This window comes from Cupressus sempervirens, chromosome 7 (genome assembly GCF_028749045.1).
Source record: "Cupressus sempervirens isolate cs-2001-9-10 chromosome 7, ASM2874904v1, whole genome shotgun sequence".
Lineage (NCBI taxonomy): Eukaryota > Viridiplantae > Streptophyta > Pinopsida > Cupressales > Cupressaceae > Cupressus > Cupressus sempervirens.
In genome coordinates, this window is record NC_143124.1 from 852,384,843 (window position 1) to 852,398,621 (window position 13,779).

The window sequence follows — 13,779 nt, forward strand, 5'->3', positions numbered from 1 at the left end:
AGTGGTTTTGGCTATGGTAAAGCCCACCTCAATTTATGCAAGGGATAGGATCAGATTTATGTTAAATTGTTGAGGTTTTTTTTTACCAAAACATTGAAGTCATAGTCTTTGGGAATATTAATGTTCACAAAACAAGTGCTAAATTGCTATTTCTCCTAGTGTAAGCGAAGCACTTTTCATCTCCAGATTAACAAAACATTGTTTAAGGATCTGTTTCAGTGTGAGAGATTAATGGTAACCGAGTTCCTCATATAGGAGGCCGATGAGATGAAGAATCTGAGCACAAAAATTCAATGTGAAACTCAATTCTTACAAGGAAATCCGGGAAGATGGGAGATTCCCAAGCATCCGGATCGGCCTATTCATCATACAGACTGCAACATACTCTGGCCGGCCATGGCGGCTCCGTGTCATCGGTTGAATTTTTGAAAGATGGGCGATTGGTAGGCAACGGGTCTGTGGACAAAACCATCCACCTGTGGTCGTCCTCAACGGGCGCATTTGTGCGCTCTCTCCGTGGCCACACAAAGGGAATCTCAGATGTAGCTTGGTCTTCTGATTTGCGCTATATTTGCTCTGCTTTCGATGAAAAAACCCTAAAGATTTGGGATGTCCACACGGGGGACTATGTTAAAACCCTAAAGGGCCACACTAACTTTGTCTTCACTATCAATTTCAATGACCATTCTAAGTAATGATTAAGCAATTAAAAAATGTACAAAGATACCTCTGCCAAATAATGCACAAGCGAGCTTAGTGCTTCCGCTAAATAGATAAAACTAGCATCCAGATGAGTAGTTCATGAAAAGAAAAAAAAAAACAAAATCCATAAAAGCACGATATATAGAGAGCCATTTCTTAAAAAAAAAATTTAGAAAACAAACTATGAATGCTTTGGCGGCAAGCCTTCCAAAGGAGTTAGATGAAAACTAATAGAAAATAAGAAGTAACCTACACAAATTAGAGCAAACAGAAGTTAATCAGGTTTGGCGGTAAACCAGCCAAATCCAAAAAAAAAATTCAATTTCTTCCATCTTAAGAAGATTAAAGAAGAAATTAGTGAAATCTCTCTCAAGAGTCTCCTTCGAATCGTACCTTCATGCAAACACTCAAAACAAAGATTAAACAACTCTGATACCATGTTAGAAATGGAAAAATAAATCTGTAAATAAGCAATACCAGGAAAGAATCTAAGTGAGTAAATGCATGAAAAGATATTACCATAAAATAGGAGAGAGAAAGCTTCAAGCTTCAACACCATGAGGCAAGATATTTGGAAAGGGGAAAGCAAAGAAAACCCCTTGTGATATTATGAATGAGACATGAAAAGCCTAAGAAGGAAGAGAGAGAGAGAGAGAGAGAGAGAGAGAGAGCAATGGCTCATACAATATTGAGAAGAGGAAGAAACCTCATTGTTAAATGAGAGAAGAGGGTCATCTCTTAAATAGAGATGAGAGAGAGGAGTTGGAATGTAACTCCCATGTCTATGAATGCCACCATTCATAAGTGTGTGAGGCCAAGTGTGAGATTCCTCTTAAGGAGGAATAATCTAAAATTAGAAATTACAATATATATTTGTCCTCACATATTCCACTAGATGACAAAATAAGATGTAGTGGAAAAAGGACAAAAAAGAAATCTATTAGGATACCTTGGCTTATATCCTAATATATTATAACAATAAAGAAAGGAGTTCTAACCTTGGTTTATAAATACACCAAGGAAAGATTACAACTTCTAACAAAATCTATATCAACATCAACAATTATCTTTTTTAATTTAAAATATATAAAGATTATTTAGATCACCCCTGTATAAATAAACAAATGATTTAAATTTATTCCTAGAGTCATTTTCAACATCTCTTGTACAATTCTTCATGTCTTATAAACAACCTTGAAGGCAATCATAAGAAGAAAAAAAATTCAAAAAAAAAAGTTAATAAATGTCAAAATATTAACAAGGGGCACATGCACCAAAGTTCCTGCCTTCATGTTTTTATGGTGAATTGAAGTAGCTTTTGCAATGATCTCTATCTTGTCAACACCTTTGTGTTTTACTGATGGAAACTTATGGCTCAAGATTAGTTTTTTGTGTTTAGTGAGAAACTAATGGAAAATGTTGAAGTGTCTTTTAAAATGGAAACATTCATAACATTTTTCTATATATATACAACTAAGCTAGTGTTGATATCAAGGATGCTTATGGCCTATGGGCTATAATGTTATACAAAGAGAGAATGATATGTTATTATAAGGACAAGTAAAGGTAGAATAATAGAAAGAGTTGAAGAGAATTTTAAAAATATTAATAATTTTATTATTTTAAGGAATATATAAATAACAATAAAAATTATATTGTATGAATGAACTACTCATTTCTATCAAAGAGAATGATATGTTATTATAAGGACAAGTAAAGGTATAATAATAGAGAGAGTTGAAGATAATTTGAAAAATATTAATAATTTTATTATTTTAGAAAATATATAAATAACAATAAAAATTATATTATGAACTACTCATTTCTACCAATTCAATTATAAGTTGAAATATTTAATTTTAAAAAATTGTTGATTACTTAAATCAAAGTACCAAAATATATAGTAAGTTTGAGGGGTGGTATTAATGGTATAAAAAAATTGAGCAAAATTGTAAAATAGTAGAACATAATAAATGTGTTTTAAACAAGAAATATATTTAACTCTATATTTGAATAACATTTTACAAATTACAAAAATAAACATCAATGTAAGACTAGTAATAAATATATTTAAGATAAGAAATATAAAACATTGAAGTCTATATTTGAATTTGGTAAGGAAAATATATAGGAATAATTATTATTGATTAGACATATTTGTGAGGTGGAAGATAAAAATGATTTAAAAAAAAAAGTTTATTCACTTGTCACAAATGTTGAAAAGATAAAGTTGCAACTAATGCATTCATTAATAGAGGTGTTAGAAAAATAATTTTTTTATTTTAAAGTTTTTCCACTAGTCACAAATGTGGAAAAGATGAAGTTGCAATTAATGCATTCATTAATAGAGGTGTTAGAAAAAATATTTGTATTTTTGTTGAAAAAAATTGAATTTTTTCATTGTCTTTTTCATCATGAGCCAATAAATTTTTTTAAAATTTGTATTTTTCAATTTCAAAAAAAATGCAAATTAATATAGCTTTTGCAAACATTAGTATATCTTGAAATTTTTAGATTATGTAACTAATATGGAACCTCATGATTCCATTAGTTTCCTGCCAAAGGCAAGAACTAATAATGACACTTTTATTCCTTACGTACAATGTAGTTGGCATTTTGTGCTCCATTCATGTTATGTAGCAAGAGAATGTAAAATAAGATGGGAGGATGTGATAGATTAGTAGCAAGCTTCTCTCCTATCCTCACATTCCATGTGGAATTTCTAAAATGTCAACTGCAACAACACTTGAGGTACTTCTGAGATGCTTCCTTAGTCTATTACATGAGCAGAATTCTATGCAACTCCAAACTGCATTGTAAAGAAGGAAAAATTTGAGGACCCCATTCTTATGGATAAGCATAAGACAACAAAGCAAGTAAAGACTGTATTTAAGAAATGAGTGAGAGATATTTTAGAAATATTAATGAAATGTCGTACCTACAAACCACACAATTTCAACTATTATATTTATTTGTTTGCACCTAATTACATGAATGTGTTTTTCTTTTGAATTTTGAATATATATATATATATATATATATATATATATATATATATATATATATATATATATATATATATATATATATATATATATATATATATATATATATATATATAAGTTCACAGTGAAGTTGAGAAATATGTTAAGAGAAATTATAAATTCAAATTAAATTATACAAAAGTTGTATGGATATTTATTTCTGTACTATTGTTTCTTGGATAGATTTATGACAGTCATGCTGGTTGGTTGGGTGAATTCATTTGTGAGAAATAAATTTCTTCATTTGCACCTAATTACATGAATGTGTTTTTCTTTTGATTTTTTAATTTTTTTTAATGGAATAAGATCATAGTGAAGTTGAGAAATATGTTAATAGTAACTGTAAACTCAAATTAAATTATACAAAAGTTGTATGAATATTTATTTCTATCTAAACTTTCTACTATTGTTTCTTGGATAGATTTATGATAGTCATATTGGTTGGTTGAACGAATTCATTTGTGAGAAATTATTTTTTTATATATTTGAATATTGTTTAATTTACATTTTATATATGAAACTATTTATATTTTTTAAGTCAGACATGAATAATTCTTTTAAAGAAAGCTACACTTAAGTAAATAAATAATTTTTTTAATTTAAATTATACTATTAACAAGTAAATAAATTTTTTTTTAAATTTAAACGAATTTATTTGTGAGAAATTATTTTTTTATATATTTGAATATTGTTTAATTTACATTTTATATATGAAACTATTTATATTTTTTAAGTCAGATATGAATAATTCTTTTAAAGAAAGCTACACTCAATTTTTAAGTAAATAAATAATTTTTTTATTTAAATTATACTATTAACAAGTAAATAAATATTTTTTTAAATTTAAATTATACAATTAAATGATTTTGATAGTAATTTTTTGTGAGTTATTTCTATAAAGGGAAATGATACAGGACTTATTTTATTAGACTTTTATTTTTTTCTATTTTCAATATATGTTTGTTTTTAAATTTTAAATATTTTTTATTTTTAAAAGTAAATAATAAATACACTTAAATAATATACATATGTTAATAGCCATCCTGAATTATTTTTTTAAATTATGAAAATAGTAGTCAACATAAATGAAAATTTTAATTAAAAATAAGTTATGATGTTTTTTAAAAATTAATTCTATTTTTTTCATTTAAATTATTTTTCCTATATGTGATCCTCATAATGAGGGGTAGGTCATGGATTAAATTGTTAGATTGTGAGAACTCATTTTTGTAAAGATGTTGTCACTTGATGGAAGAATGCTATGATTATCATTGAAGAATAGTGGCCTCTCATTCTATCTCTTACGACCATTCACAAATGGATGATGATTTCTCTTGCTACTAAACCAATTCCACCTCTTCTATTGGTGTGACCCCCTTTGGATGTGGGAAGCATCTACCCATGAAATGACTCTTTATAAACATTTATTTATTATTTAATATCAAATTAAAATTACAATCTCATTGTATTATAAATTTTAAATAATTAATTAATTGCTATAGCAAGCCATTCTCTAGACCCTCTTCTAACTACTATTTCTTATTTGCTCGAAGCTATAGCTTATGATGTGCCGGTTTGCCAACACTCTACTCTTTGTGTTGCCAATTTCATAGGCCATCCTTCTCCACACTCTTGTGGTGGGGAGCCTATTGATGAATTGCATAGGCAATAGTCCATTGATGAAGGAAAAGTCAATCTTTAGTCTTTGATTCTCCTTGCCATGTTGTGGGTGAATTGTCTACCAATTTTTGATGTGGATTATTAGGTGTACTCCCAATGTGATATTGTAAATGATCATTTTGGTTTATAGAGTTTATATCGTTAGACTGTAGCTCTATGAAGGACAACACATTTATTTTGTTTTTAAATTTGAAAATGAATCTTATTTAAATATTAGATTCATTTTCAGACCTTCAAGTCTAAGAAATTGACCTAAAAGAAAATTTAATATTTGTTTAAAAATTGATTCACATATAAGTACAAGAAATAAAACCTCAATCTATGTTTCCTTTTTATATAGAATTCTTATTAGTTCTACTCCCAAAAACAATTATTAGATATCTAGATTTTTCAATACTCTTTAAAAGATTATAGAAATTGACCAGTATTCATTTTCCTACGTTTAAAACTCAAATAATATTTTACTTAATAATTTTCAATTTTTTTAACTCTATCCTCTATTCATTTCCTATTTCAAACTGATCAGAAATTTTTATTTTAATAATGAAATAAATATTGATATAATTTTCTCTTGTCACTTTAAATATCTTACAGTTCCTTATTTGCCATACTTTTTAAATACAAAAATCCAGCAATTTTTTTTGGATGCTTTAATTTGAAATTGATTTTCCGATATTGATGGTCAAGATAAGGTTTAATGTTTATAATATTTGGAGCTACAGCATACAAAACTTGAATAACTGAAGAAGATTCTTAAATTTATATATCTCTATATAAGAGATCATTAAAATTTCAAGCAATGTGGCTACGCGTGGGACACAAATAGGAAGCTCACTTGATCACTAAATTACAGATCTCTAGACAACTGTTAACTCTTCAAAATATTCCATTCTTGCACTTAAAAAATGGCATGGCATTATACTGCAGCAACACATTGAAGACATGGATGAGAGGCAGAAGAAGTTCTGGTGATTAAATGCCTGAACTCGTGAATATCCACAAACCCATCTCCATTATAATCCACACTCTCAATCATGCTCTCACAGCAACTCAAATCTTTCCCCTCCACAAAACCCAATCTGGAAAGAACATCAGCCAATTCCATTGCACTAATAAACCCATCTCCATTTTGATCAAACACATTAAATGCCTCACAGATTGCCTTCTCTTCAACCTTCACATTCTCAGCTTCCTCTTCCTTGTCTATAAATACTATTCTATAAAACTCACCAAACTCATTTGTAGTAAGAAAGTCATTACCACACGCAGACACTGATCTCACAGCTAATTCAACCTCCTCATTTGGCATGTCCAAACTTAATCTCTCCAAAAATCTCACTATCTCATCCGAACTGACTCTTCCATCACCATCTTCATCCAAACTTCTAAACATACTTGCAAGACACTCAGCCTCCTTTTCTGCATCTTCCTCGGAGATTTTAGCTGAATGAGAATCTCTTGACTCAAAACCTGAACTACTACCATTACTGCTTTCTTCTTTCAATGTCTCTTTATTCCTTGCAATGTGTTGCTGGCATTTTTCATCTTGAGGAATGCCATTATAAACACCAGTATACTCACTATGACCTAGGCTGATACTAAAAATTGCATCCAGATCAAAGTTCTTCTTTGGACTGAAGAAAGAACTATAATGCCAACACCCATCAATGATGGACTCATTAACATCCAACATTGAAGACATCTTTGATAAATTCCTAATTTGCTTCGAATCTATTCTGTAAGCTTAAGAAATATTAGCTGCTCTTAGCCTTGGTATTCCTCGATGAGTCTCTCTACTATTAAATAACATTTCAAGAGAAAAAATCTACTTAGAAAAGAATAGGATCTGACAGTTTTCAGTGGATGAGAATACACTTAGGAAGGTGGGAGGAAGCTGCCTTAGAAATATCAGTTTTAGTTTTGTACTTAATGAGTGTACAAACACCTCAACTTCTACAAACCAAACTTGAAGGAAGGATATAAGCTCATGTATTATTTTACTCAAAGTTTTAAGTACGTGACAATGCAAACAAATAAAACAACAAACAACTTTGCCAGCTTTATAAGAAATAGACAAAGGAAGCTTCGTAGTAACCTTCATTGCAGGAATCTCCACATGGAAGATGAGGGTAGGATGTATGGGAGTACATTACTAAGAACTCTGCACTGCCGTAGTGAAATAGATATGGTTGACAGACACGAAGGTTTGCAATGGCTTAGCATTGATGATGACTTTCATTACCTTTTTAATCCTATTTTTCTTTTTCTAAAAGATGTTCAGAGTATCAGTATAGACTTCATACTTTTAAATAACGACACTCGTAGGTGAAATTGAACTCTACTTAAAAAAGGCGTTCGACCACTTACTTTATAAATTGTTTTGTACTTCATTTGAGCATTTTAGTCCGTCCAAGTATGTACACAAGCTTTCAATTCTTATGGACAAGATTACAAAGCCCACACCCGTGGATTTTGTAGCTTTCTAGTGGGCGCTGACAGTTTCACATGTTACAAAGTTTAGAGCTGTTCAAACCATTTGCCTACATACTCCACCTAGTGGGCCTGGTTTTTTTTGGTTTTTTTTTTTTTTTTTTTTTGTCTTTGAAGTACCCACATCGTGCATTCCTTGGAGTTTTGTGACAAATTCGGATGGCTTAAACATCACACGCTAAGCTTCATTCCAACACTAGAAGTGTTAAACAGTCAAAATTGACTTATTTTTTCTAAACTTAATTTTCTCCTAATCACTGCCTCTTGTTATCTCCCAATAGTAGCTGAACCCAAAATGACTTTGACAAGACAACGTCCTCTAGGCATTCTTCACATCAATTTTTAATAAGATATTATGTTTGGAGCAGGATATTTGTTCTCAAGATTCCACCTTTTCATCTTACCAGAGAATTTCAATAAGTTGTAAATATTTGAAGGATATTGTCAGTTATAAGATTTTCCATAATGTTATTTTAGATAAGAGCTTTAGATTAGTATATCAGTTTTATTATTAATTTTATCATGAAATGAGTTTAGTGAGAATTAATATTTTGAACAATTAATTATTATGAATAGATTATCAATAGAGATTATTTGTAATGTTAACAATATATAACATAAAAATTGAATCTAATTTTCTTTAGGATGAACATTATTCATAGATAGCATTTTTAAATTTCTTAAATGTATTTAGTTCTGAAATCTCAATAATATTTCAATCTCTAGATAATTATGACTTTCCAACAATCTATTATAAATTAGTTTGAGAAGAAAAAATATGTTATTCAAATAGAAAAGTTAATTCTTAAATCCCATTATAAAACATTCAAGCTTTAGACCTACCAAATTATACCAATCAAAAGTCATGATAAAGATATTAATTTCCTACCCTTCAACTATATATAATTCAAAAAGCTTTACAATAGATGCAACCATCTAATCTTACAAGAGATCTAGCTCTAATAATTATTTTAATTGAAAATTAGACAATATGTTGTTTACTTGTTGATTATCATTAAAAAATTAAATTGTGTTGTTGTTTACTTATTAATTATCATACTCTAAATTGCTGCTCCAAAGACAATCCTTTAAAAATTATGAGGAAAAGGAAAAATCTAAATTTTTAATGTACCAATAAAAGACTACAGCTTTATAATACTCATCAAATTTTAAATTCATCTACACAAACCTGAGATTTACCATTTTCCTTTTAGCATTAGCAATTTTCTCCTTATTAAATGTAAGGTCTCTCATTATAAGACAGCAAAATCTTTCCCTTTTAACGATTAAAATACAAAAGAGTAAAATCTTTCATATTGGTTTATGATAACCAGACATCAGAAACTTTTTATTAATATTATTAGATACTCTTTTATTTCTATGTTATTTTGATAGGTGAGTCTAAAATTGAAAGTGAGTGAAATTTTGACAAGATGAAACAAATAAAAAGAATGAATGAATGTTGTAGCAGCAATAGGTCGTTTCTGAAGGGTGAAGGGTGAATCTTGTTGCAGAGAACAGATGTAGCAGATTTTTTAAACATATTATAATCTGTCTCCTATCGTCTCCATTGTGTTTGATTGTTAAGTATGAGTAGCAGTCTCTATGTTTGAGTATATGTTATCTCTACAGTGTATGTATAAGAGCTGTGATCTTCACCTCTGTTGTGGATTATAATCCAACAAAATGGTCCTTCGCTCTAGGTTATGAATATGATTATTAAAACAAGAAATTGACTTTTAATATTTTATGTTTACAATATTTGTAGCTGCTTCACACACAATATGAATAACTGAAGAATATTTCAATTATATATTATATGTAGGAGATAATCCAAATGTCATCTAACACCATTATTCGGAGAACAAAAGTACAAAGCATATATTCAAAACTGGAAAGACTCAGAGTTGTTCTCTCACAAAATTACAGAATTCTATAAACGTGCTACCATGAGTTTTTTTATCACAATATTATTTGCAGTGAACTACAGACAACTCACGTTAAGTCTTAAAAATATGTATGGTTCAACTCTACCATTGAACACATTGGAGTCAACACAATATTAAATTTGGCATTAGACTGCACCAACACATTGAAGACAGGGATGAGAAGCAGAAGGAGTTCTGGTGATTAATTTCTTACATTCATGAATATCGATAAACCCATCTCCATTAAAATCTACACTCTCAATCATGCTCTCACAGCAACTCAAATCCTTCCCCTCCACAAACCCTAATTTACGGAGAACATCAGCCAACTCTATTGCACTGATAAACCCATCTCCATTTTGATCAAAAACATTAAATGCCTCATTGATTGCCTTCTCCTCATCCTCCACAATATCAACTTCTTCCTCATTTAAAAATATTGCTCTATAAAACTCACCAAACTCCATGATAGTGAGAAACTCATCACCAAATGCAGACACTAATCTCACAGCCAATTCCACCTCCTCCTTTGGTATTTCCAGATTTAGTCTCTCCAAAAACCTCGCCATCTTCATTCAATGTGTAATGTCCTCATTTTGGCTGACATCGTTTGCATGTCGGATCAGTCTACCATGGACTCTCGTAGACTGGTGGTTGTGATGAGAGAGTCATTCTGACATTTATTTGAGGATTAGATGGCTTATTATGCTCTTGGAGATATTATTTTATCATTACTTTTTATACGTGGCCTACATGTTATAATTTTAAGTTGAGATTGCACTTTTATTTTATAAAAGTTATTTAATTATAAAAGTGCATTATAATGAGATTTTATAATGGATGCTTGTAGAAGTTCTTAGTAACTTCTTAGAAAAGTGAATAAATAGAGGGCTTGGCCTCTCATTTGGAGACGGGGGATTTGATAATTCTACTACATTTTCTTTTGAGCATTTGTGGCACCATTTAAGTCTGCAAATATTCACCATAATCCTTGAGAACGATACCTCTCAAGAGATTGCATAATTGAGAAAGTGAAAGACCTTCTGAAGGATTGCATTTTGGAGATAGTATCCAACTATCTCAAGATGAGCATAACTGTGGCCAAGGGCCAACATCTAGAAAATTTGTTTGAAGGAATTTTAATTGCATATCTTGAGGAAGTTTCTACTTCAGTTTAAAAGGGTTTGATTTTTTTTTAAGAAGCAGTCCGAAAAAACAGAACCTAAAAAGTAGGCCGAAAAAGCAGAACCAAAAAAGTAGGCCGAAAAAATAGTTTGAAAAAGAAGGTTCGAAAAAGTAGCTTGAAAAAGAAAATTTTAAAAAAAAAGTCCAAAAAAGCAGTTCGAAAAAGCAAAGGGAAAAAAAATATATGAAAAAAGCAAGTGAAAAAGTAGAACATAAAAAGAAAAGCAAGAAGATAGCATTGGAGAAAGTTATTACAGCCATCTACAACCAGGTTCCTTTGTTTGCATTGCATTTTAGGTGTTATAAGTTTCAGCTATAGGTGTGCATTATACCAACATTATCATTTTTGTAATCCATGTAAATGCCAAAAAAGTCTTGGCCATATTTCATGAGCATTGTATTAAAAGTTTCATTGCAATTAAGGAGATAATAGTTGTTGGTGTCATTTGAGCAATTCAATATTATTATTTATTAGCTAGTTAGTTTGCATACCAACTGTTTGTAAAAATGCCAGTTGGTTGTAGGTGTTCATTTCATTCATGATCAGCTTATTAGTTTGCATACCAATTGTTTGACAAAATGTCAATTGGTTGTAGGTTCTCTTTTTCGCATAAATAATGTTATAATTTTGCATTCCAAGTGTTTGTCAAAATTACTAGTTGCTGTAGCTGCATATTGCAAGTAGTTTCAATCACATTTATGCATTGAATATTGTCAGAATAAGTTGCACATTCATGTTAGGTCATTGTTTAGTCAATTTAGAATCTTCTTGCAAGCATTCTTCTTGATGCTAAGTGAAGGAAAGAGCCATAAAAGAATACTGAATTTTATATCAGTCATATGACCCTTGTATGCAAAGTGTTTTCTTGAACCTTTATCAGCATTTTGGGATCAAATTTGAGTAGGGTCATTACAGTGGTATCAGAGCATAATTTACATTTTGATGTGTTGATTCTCAAGCATTAGAAGCCACCTATAGTTACTTTTAAGTACATATCAGACTGATAACATTAGACCAGCAAGTGGGAAGGTTGCACATGTAGCATTTGACAATATTCCTTGTGTCACTCAAAGCACATTTTAGACCTATAAGACCAAGGGATATTACACAATGCTCTAAACATAATTGCAAGATATTCAGCCTCCTCTAGTAGTTCTGTATCTCCCATAGAAATTTTAGCTGAACTAGAATCTCTTGATTGAAAATATGGACTGCTGCTATTTCCACTTTCTTCTCTCAAGATTTGTTTGCTTCCTACAATGGGATGCTTGGGCTTTTCATCATCAGTACTAGCCTTGTCATTATCTCATAGACCCTGACTAAAACCTGTTTCAGTATTAATGTTTTTCTGAGGACTGAAGAGGCAACTGTAATACCAATTATCCTCAATGATAGAATCATTATATTTCCTATCTACACCAGTATGCTCATTATCACATAGACTCTCACTGAAAACTGCTTCAGTATTAATATGTTTCTTAGACTGAAGAGACAACTGTAATACCAATTATCATCAATGATAGAGTCGTCAACATGCAATATTGAAGACATCTTTCATATATTCCTGAAATATAAGATTCTCCTATTCTGCTAACATAAGAACTATCGTTTTCCCTCACAATCTCTACTATTACATAATATTTCAATCAAAAATTTCTATAAGGTACCGAATGTTTTATCGGTTAAAAATAGTCCAAGGAAGGTGGGAGGAAGCTGCTTGGAACATATCAATGGAAATTCATGTTGTACTTTACTACATACTTTTTAGTACCTGCAAGTACAACCAAAAGCAACGGCTACACTTGTAATGTGAGGAGGGCATGTCTATCCATTGTCTTCAACAAAAACAAACTAACTTTGCCAGCATTGCAAGTAACAGATAAAGGAAGCTTCCAAGTAGGAGGATACGTCATTGCGGGCAACTACACATGGGTGATGAGGGTCTGGATTGCTATTGCTTAATGACACGAATGTTTGTACTGTCTCATGACTCAGCTTTAAAGATGAGCTTCTTTAGATCTTTTGATTTTTTTCATTATTTTTATTTGGTTTTTCTATTTGTCTTATTATAACCTTCACTATATTTGATCGGTATATTGTGTCCCACCGGTTATTTTGAAATTAGAGGTCAAGATTTTACCATTTGGAAGTGAAAATATAAGTATATTACTAAATAATTAGAAAATAGCAGTTATTAATATTTATTAAATAGTCTACATATTATTTTTAGTATAAATAATTCTTTATACTAATATGATATTGTAGTGTATTTAAAATGATTCTTAATTTAAAAGTGGTTTCTATTCTACAAATTTAGCAAAGGAGTAGAAGGTTTATTGATTAAAAATGAGATCTATATGTTTTGAAATTAAGAAATAATTTAATATTCAAAATAATTTTCAAATGTAGATGTGAATTATAAAACAATTGTTATGTGATTCACTTCTGATAGAATGTTTCTATGATAGAAAGCAATGAGCTTTCCACCATAAAGTAGTTGATTATATGTAATCTAATGAATAGCCTAAGATGAATTGTGGAGATTTTTACAAAGCCTAGGTTAATCTCCCTACTATTTGGTTTAGATGGTGCATTAATATGTTGTGATGAAATATTTTTATTTTTTAAGTTTGTTTAAAGTCCAACTCAAGACCTCCAAAGTAAGAAATTCACAGATTACTATTATGTTATAAACTTTTTTCCAAAATATAATTAATTTTTTACTTAATATAATTTTATCTCTATCTTT

At 30.1% G+C, this 13,779-nt stretch overlaps 2 protein-coding genes and 1 pseudogene across 2 annotated transcripts; 1 reads left to right on the top strand and 2 right to left on the bottom strand.

Moving 5' to 3' along the window:
- Positions 1-329: 329 nt before the first annotated feature.
- On the top strand, positions 330-695 carry LOC149550110 (uncharacterized). Its single transcript, XM_089794426.1, has one exon. The coding sequence runs from the start codon at positions 330-332 to the stop codon at positions 693-695; it is 366 nt and encodes a 121-aa protein (XP_089650552.1).
- A 5,475-nt stretch (positions 696-6,170) lies between these two features.
- LOC149550111 (uncharacterized) lies at positions 6,171-7,195 on the bottom strand. The gene has a single exon (XM_089795024.1). It carries the CDS (start codon positions 7,126-7,128, stop codon positions 6,343-6,345), a length of 786 nt encoding a protein of 261 aa, XP_089651150.1. The 5' UTR covers positions 7,129-7,195; the 3' UTR covers positions 6,171-6,342.
- Positions 7,196-9,990: 2,795 nt separating this feature from the next.
- On the bottom strand, positions 9,991-12,581 carry LOC149550112 (putative calcium-binding protein CML25; annotated as a pseudogene).
- Between the last annotated feature and the right edge of the window lie 1,198 nt (positions 12,582-13,779).

What these genes read in the sequence shown, in the direction of transcription:
- LOC149550110 (XM_089794426.1), top strand. Translation starts at nt 330, where the DNA reads ATGGGAGATTCCCAAGCATCCGGATCGGCCTATTCATCATACAGACTG.
- LOC149550111 (XM_089795024.1), bottom strand. Translation starts at nt 7,128, where the DNA reads ATGTCTTCAATGTTGGATGTTAATGAGTCCATCATTGATGGGTGTTGG.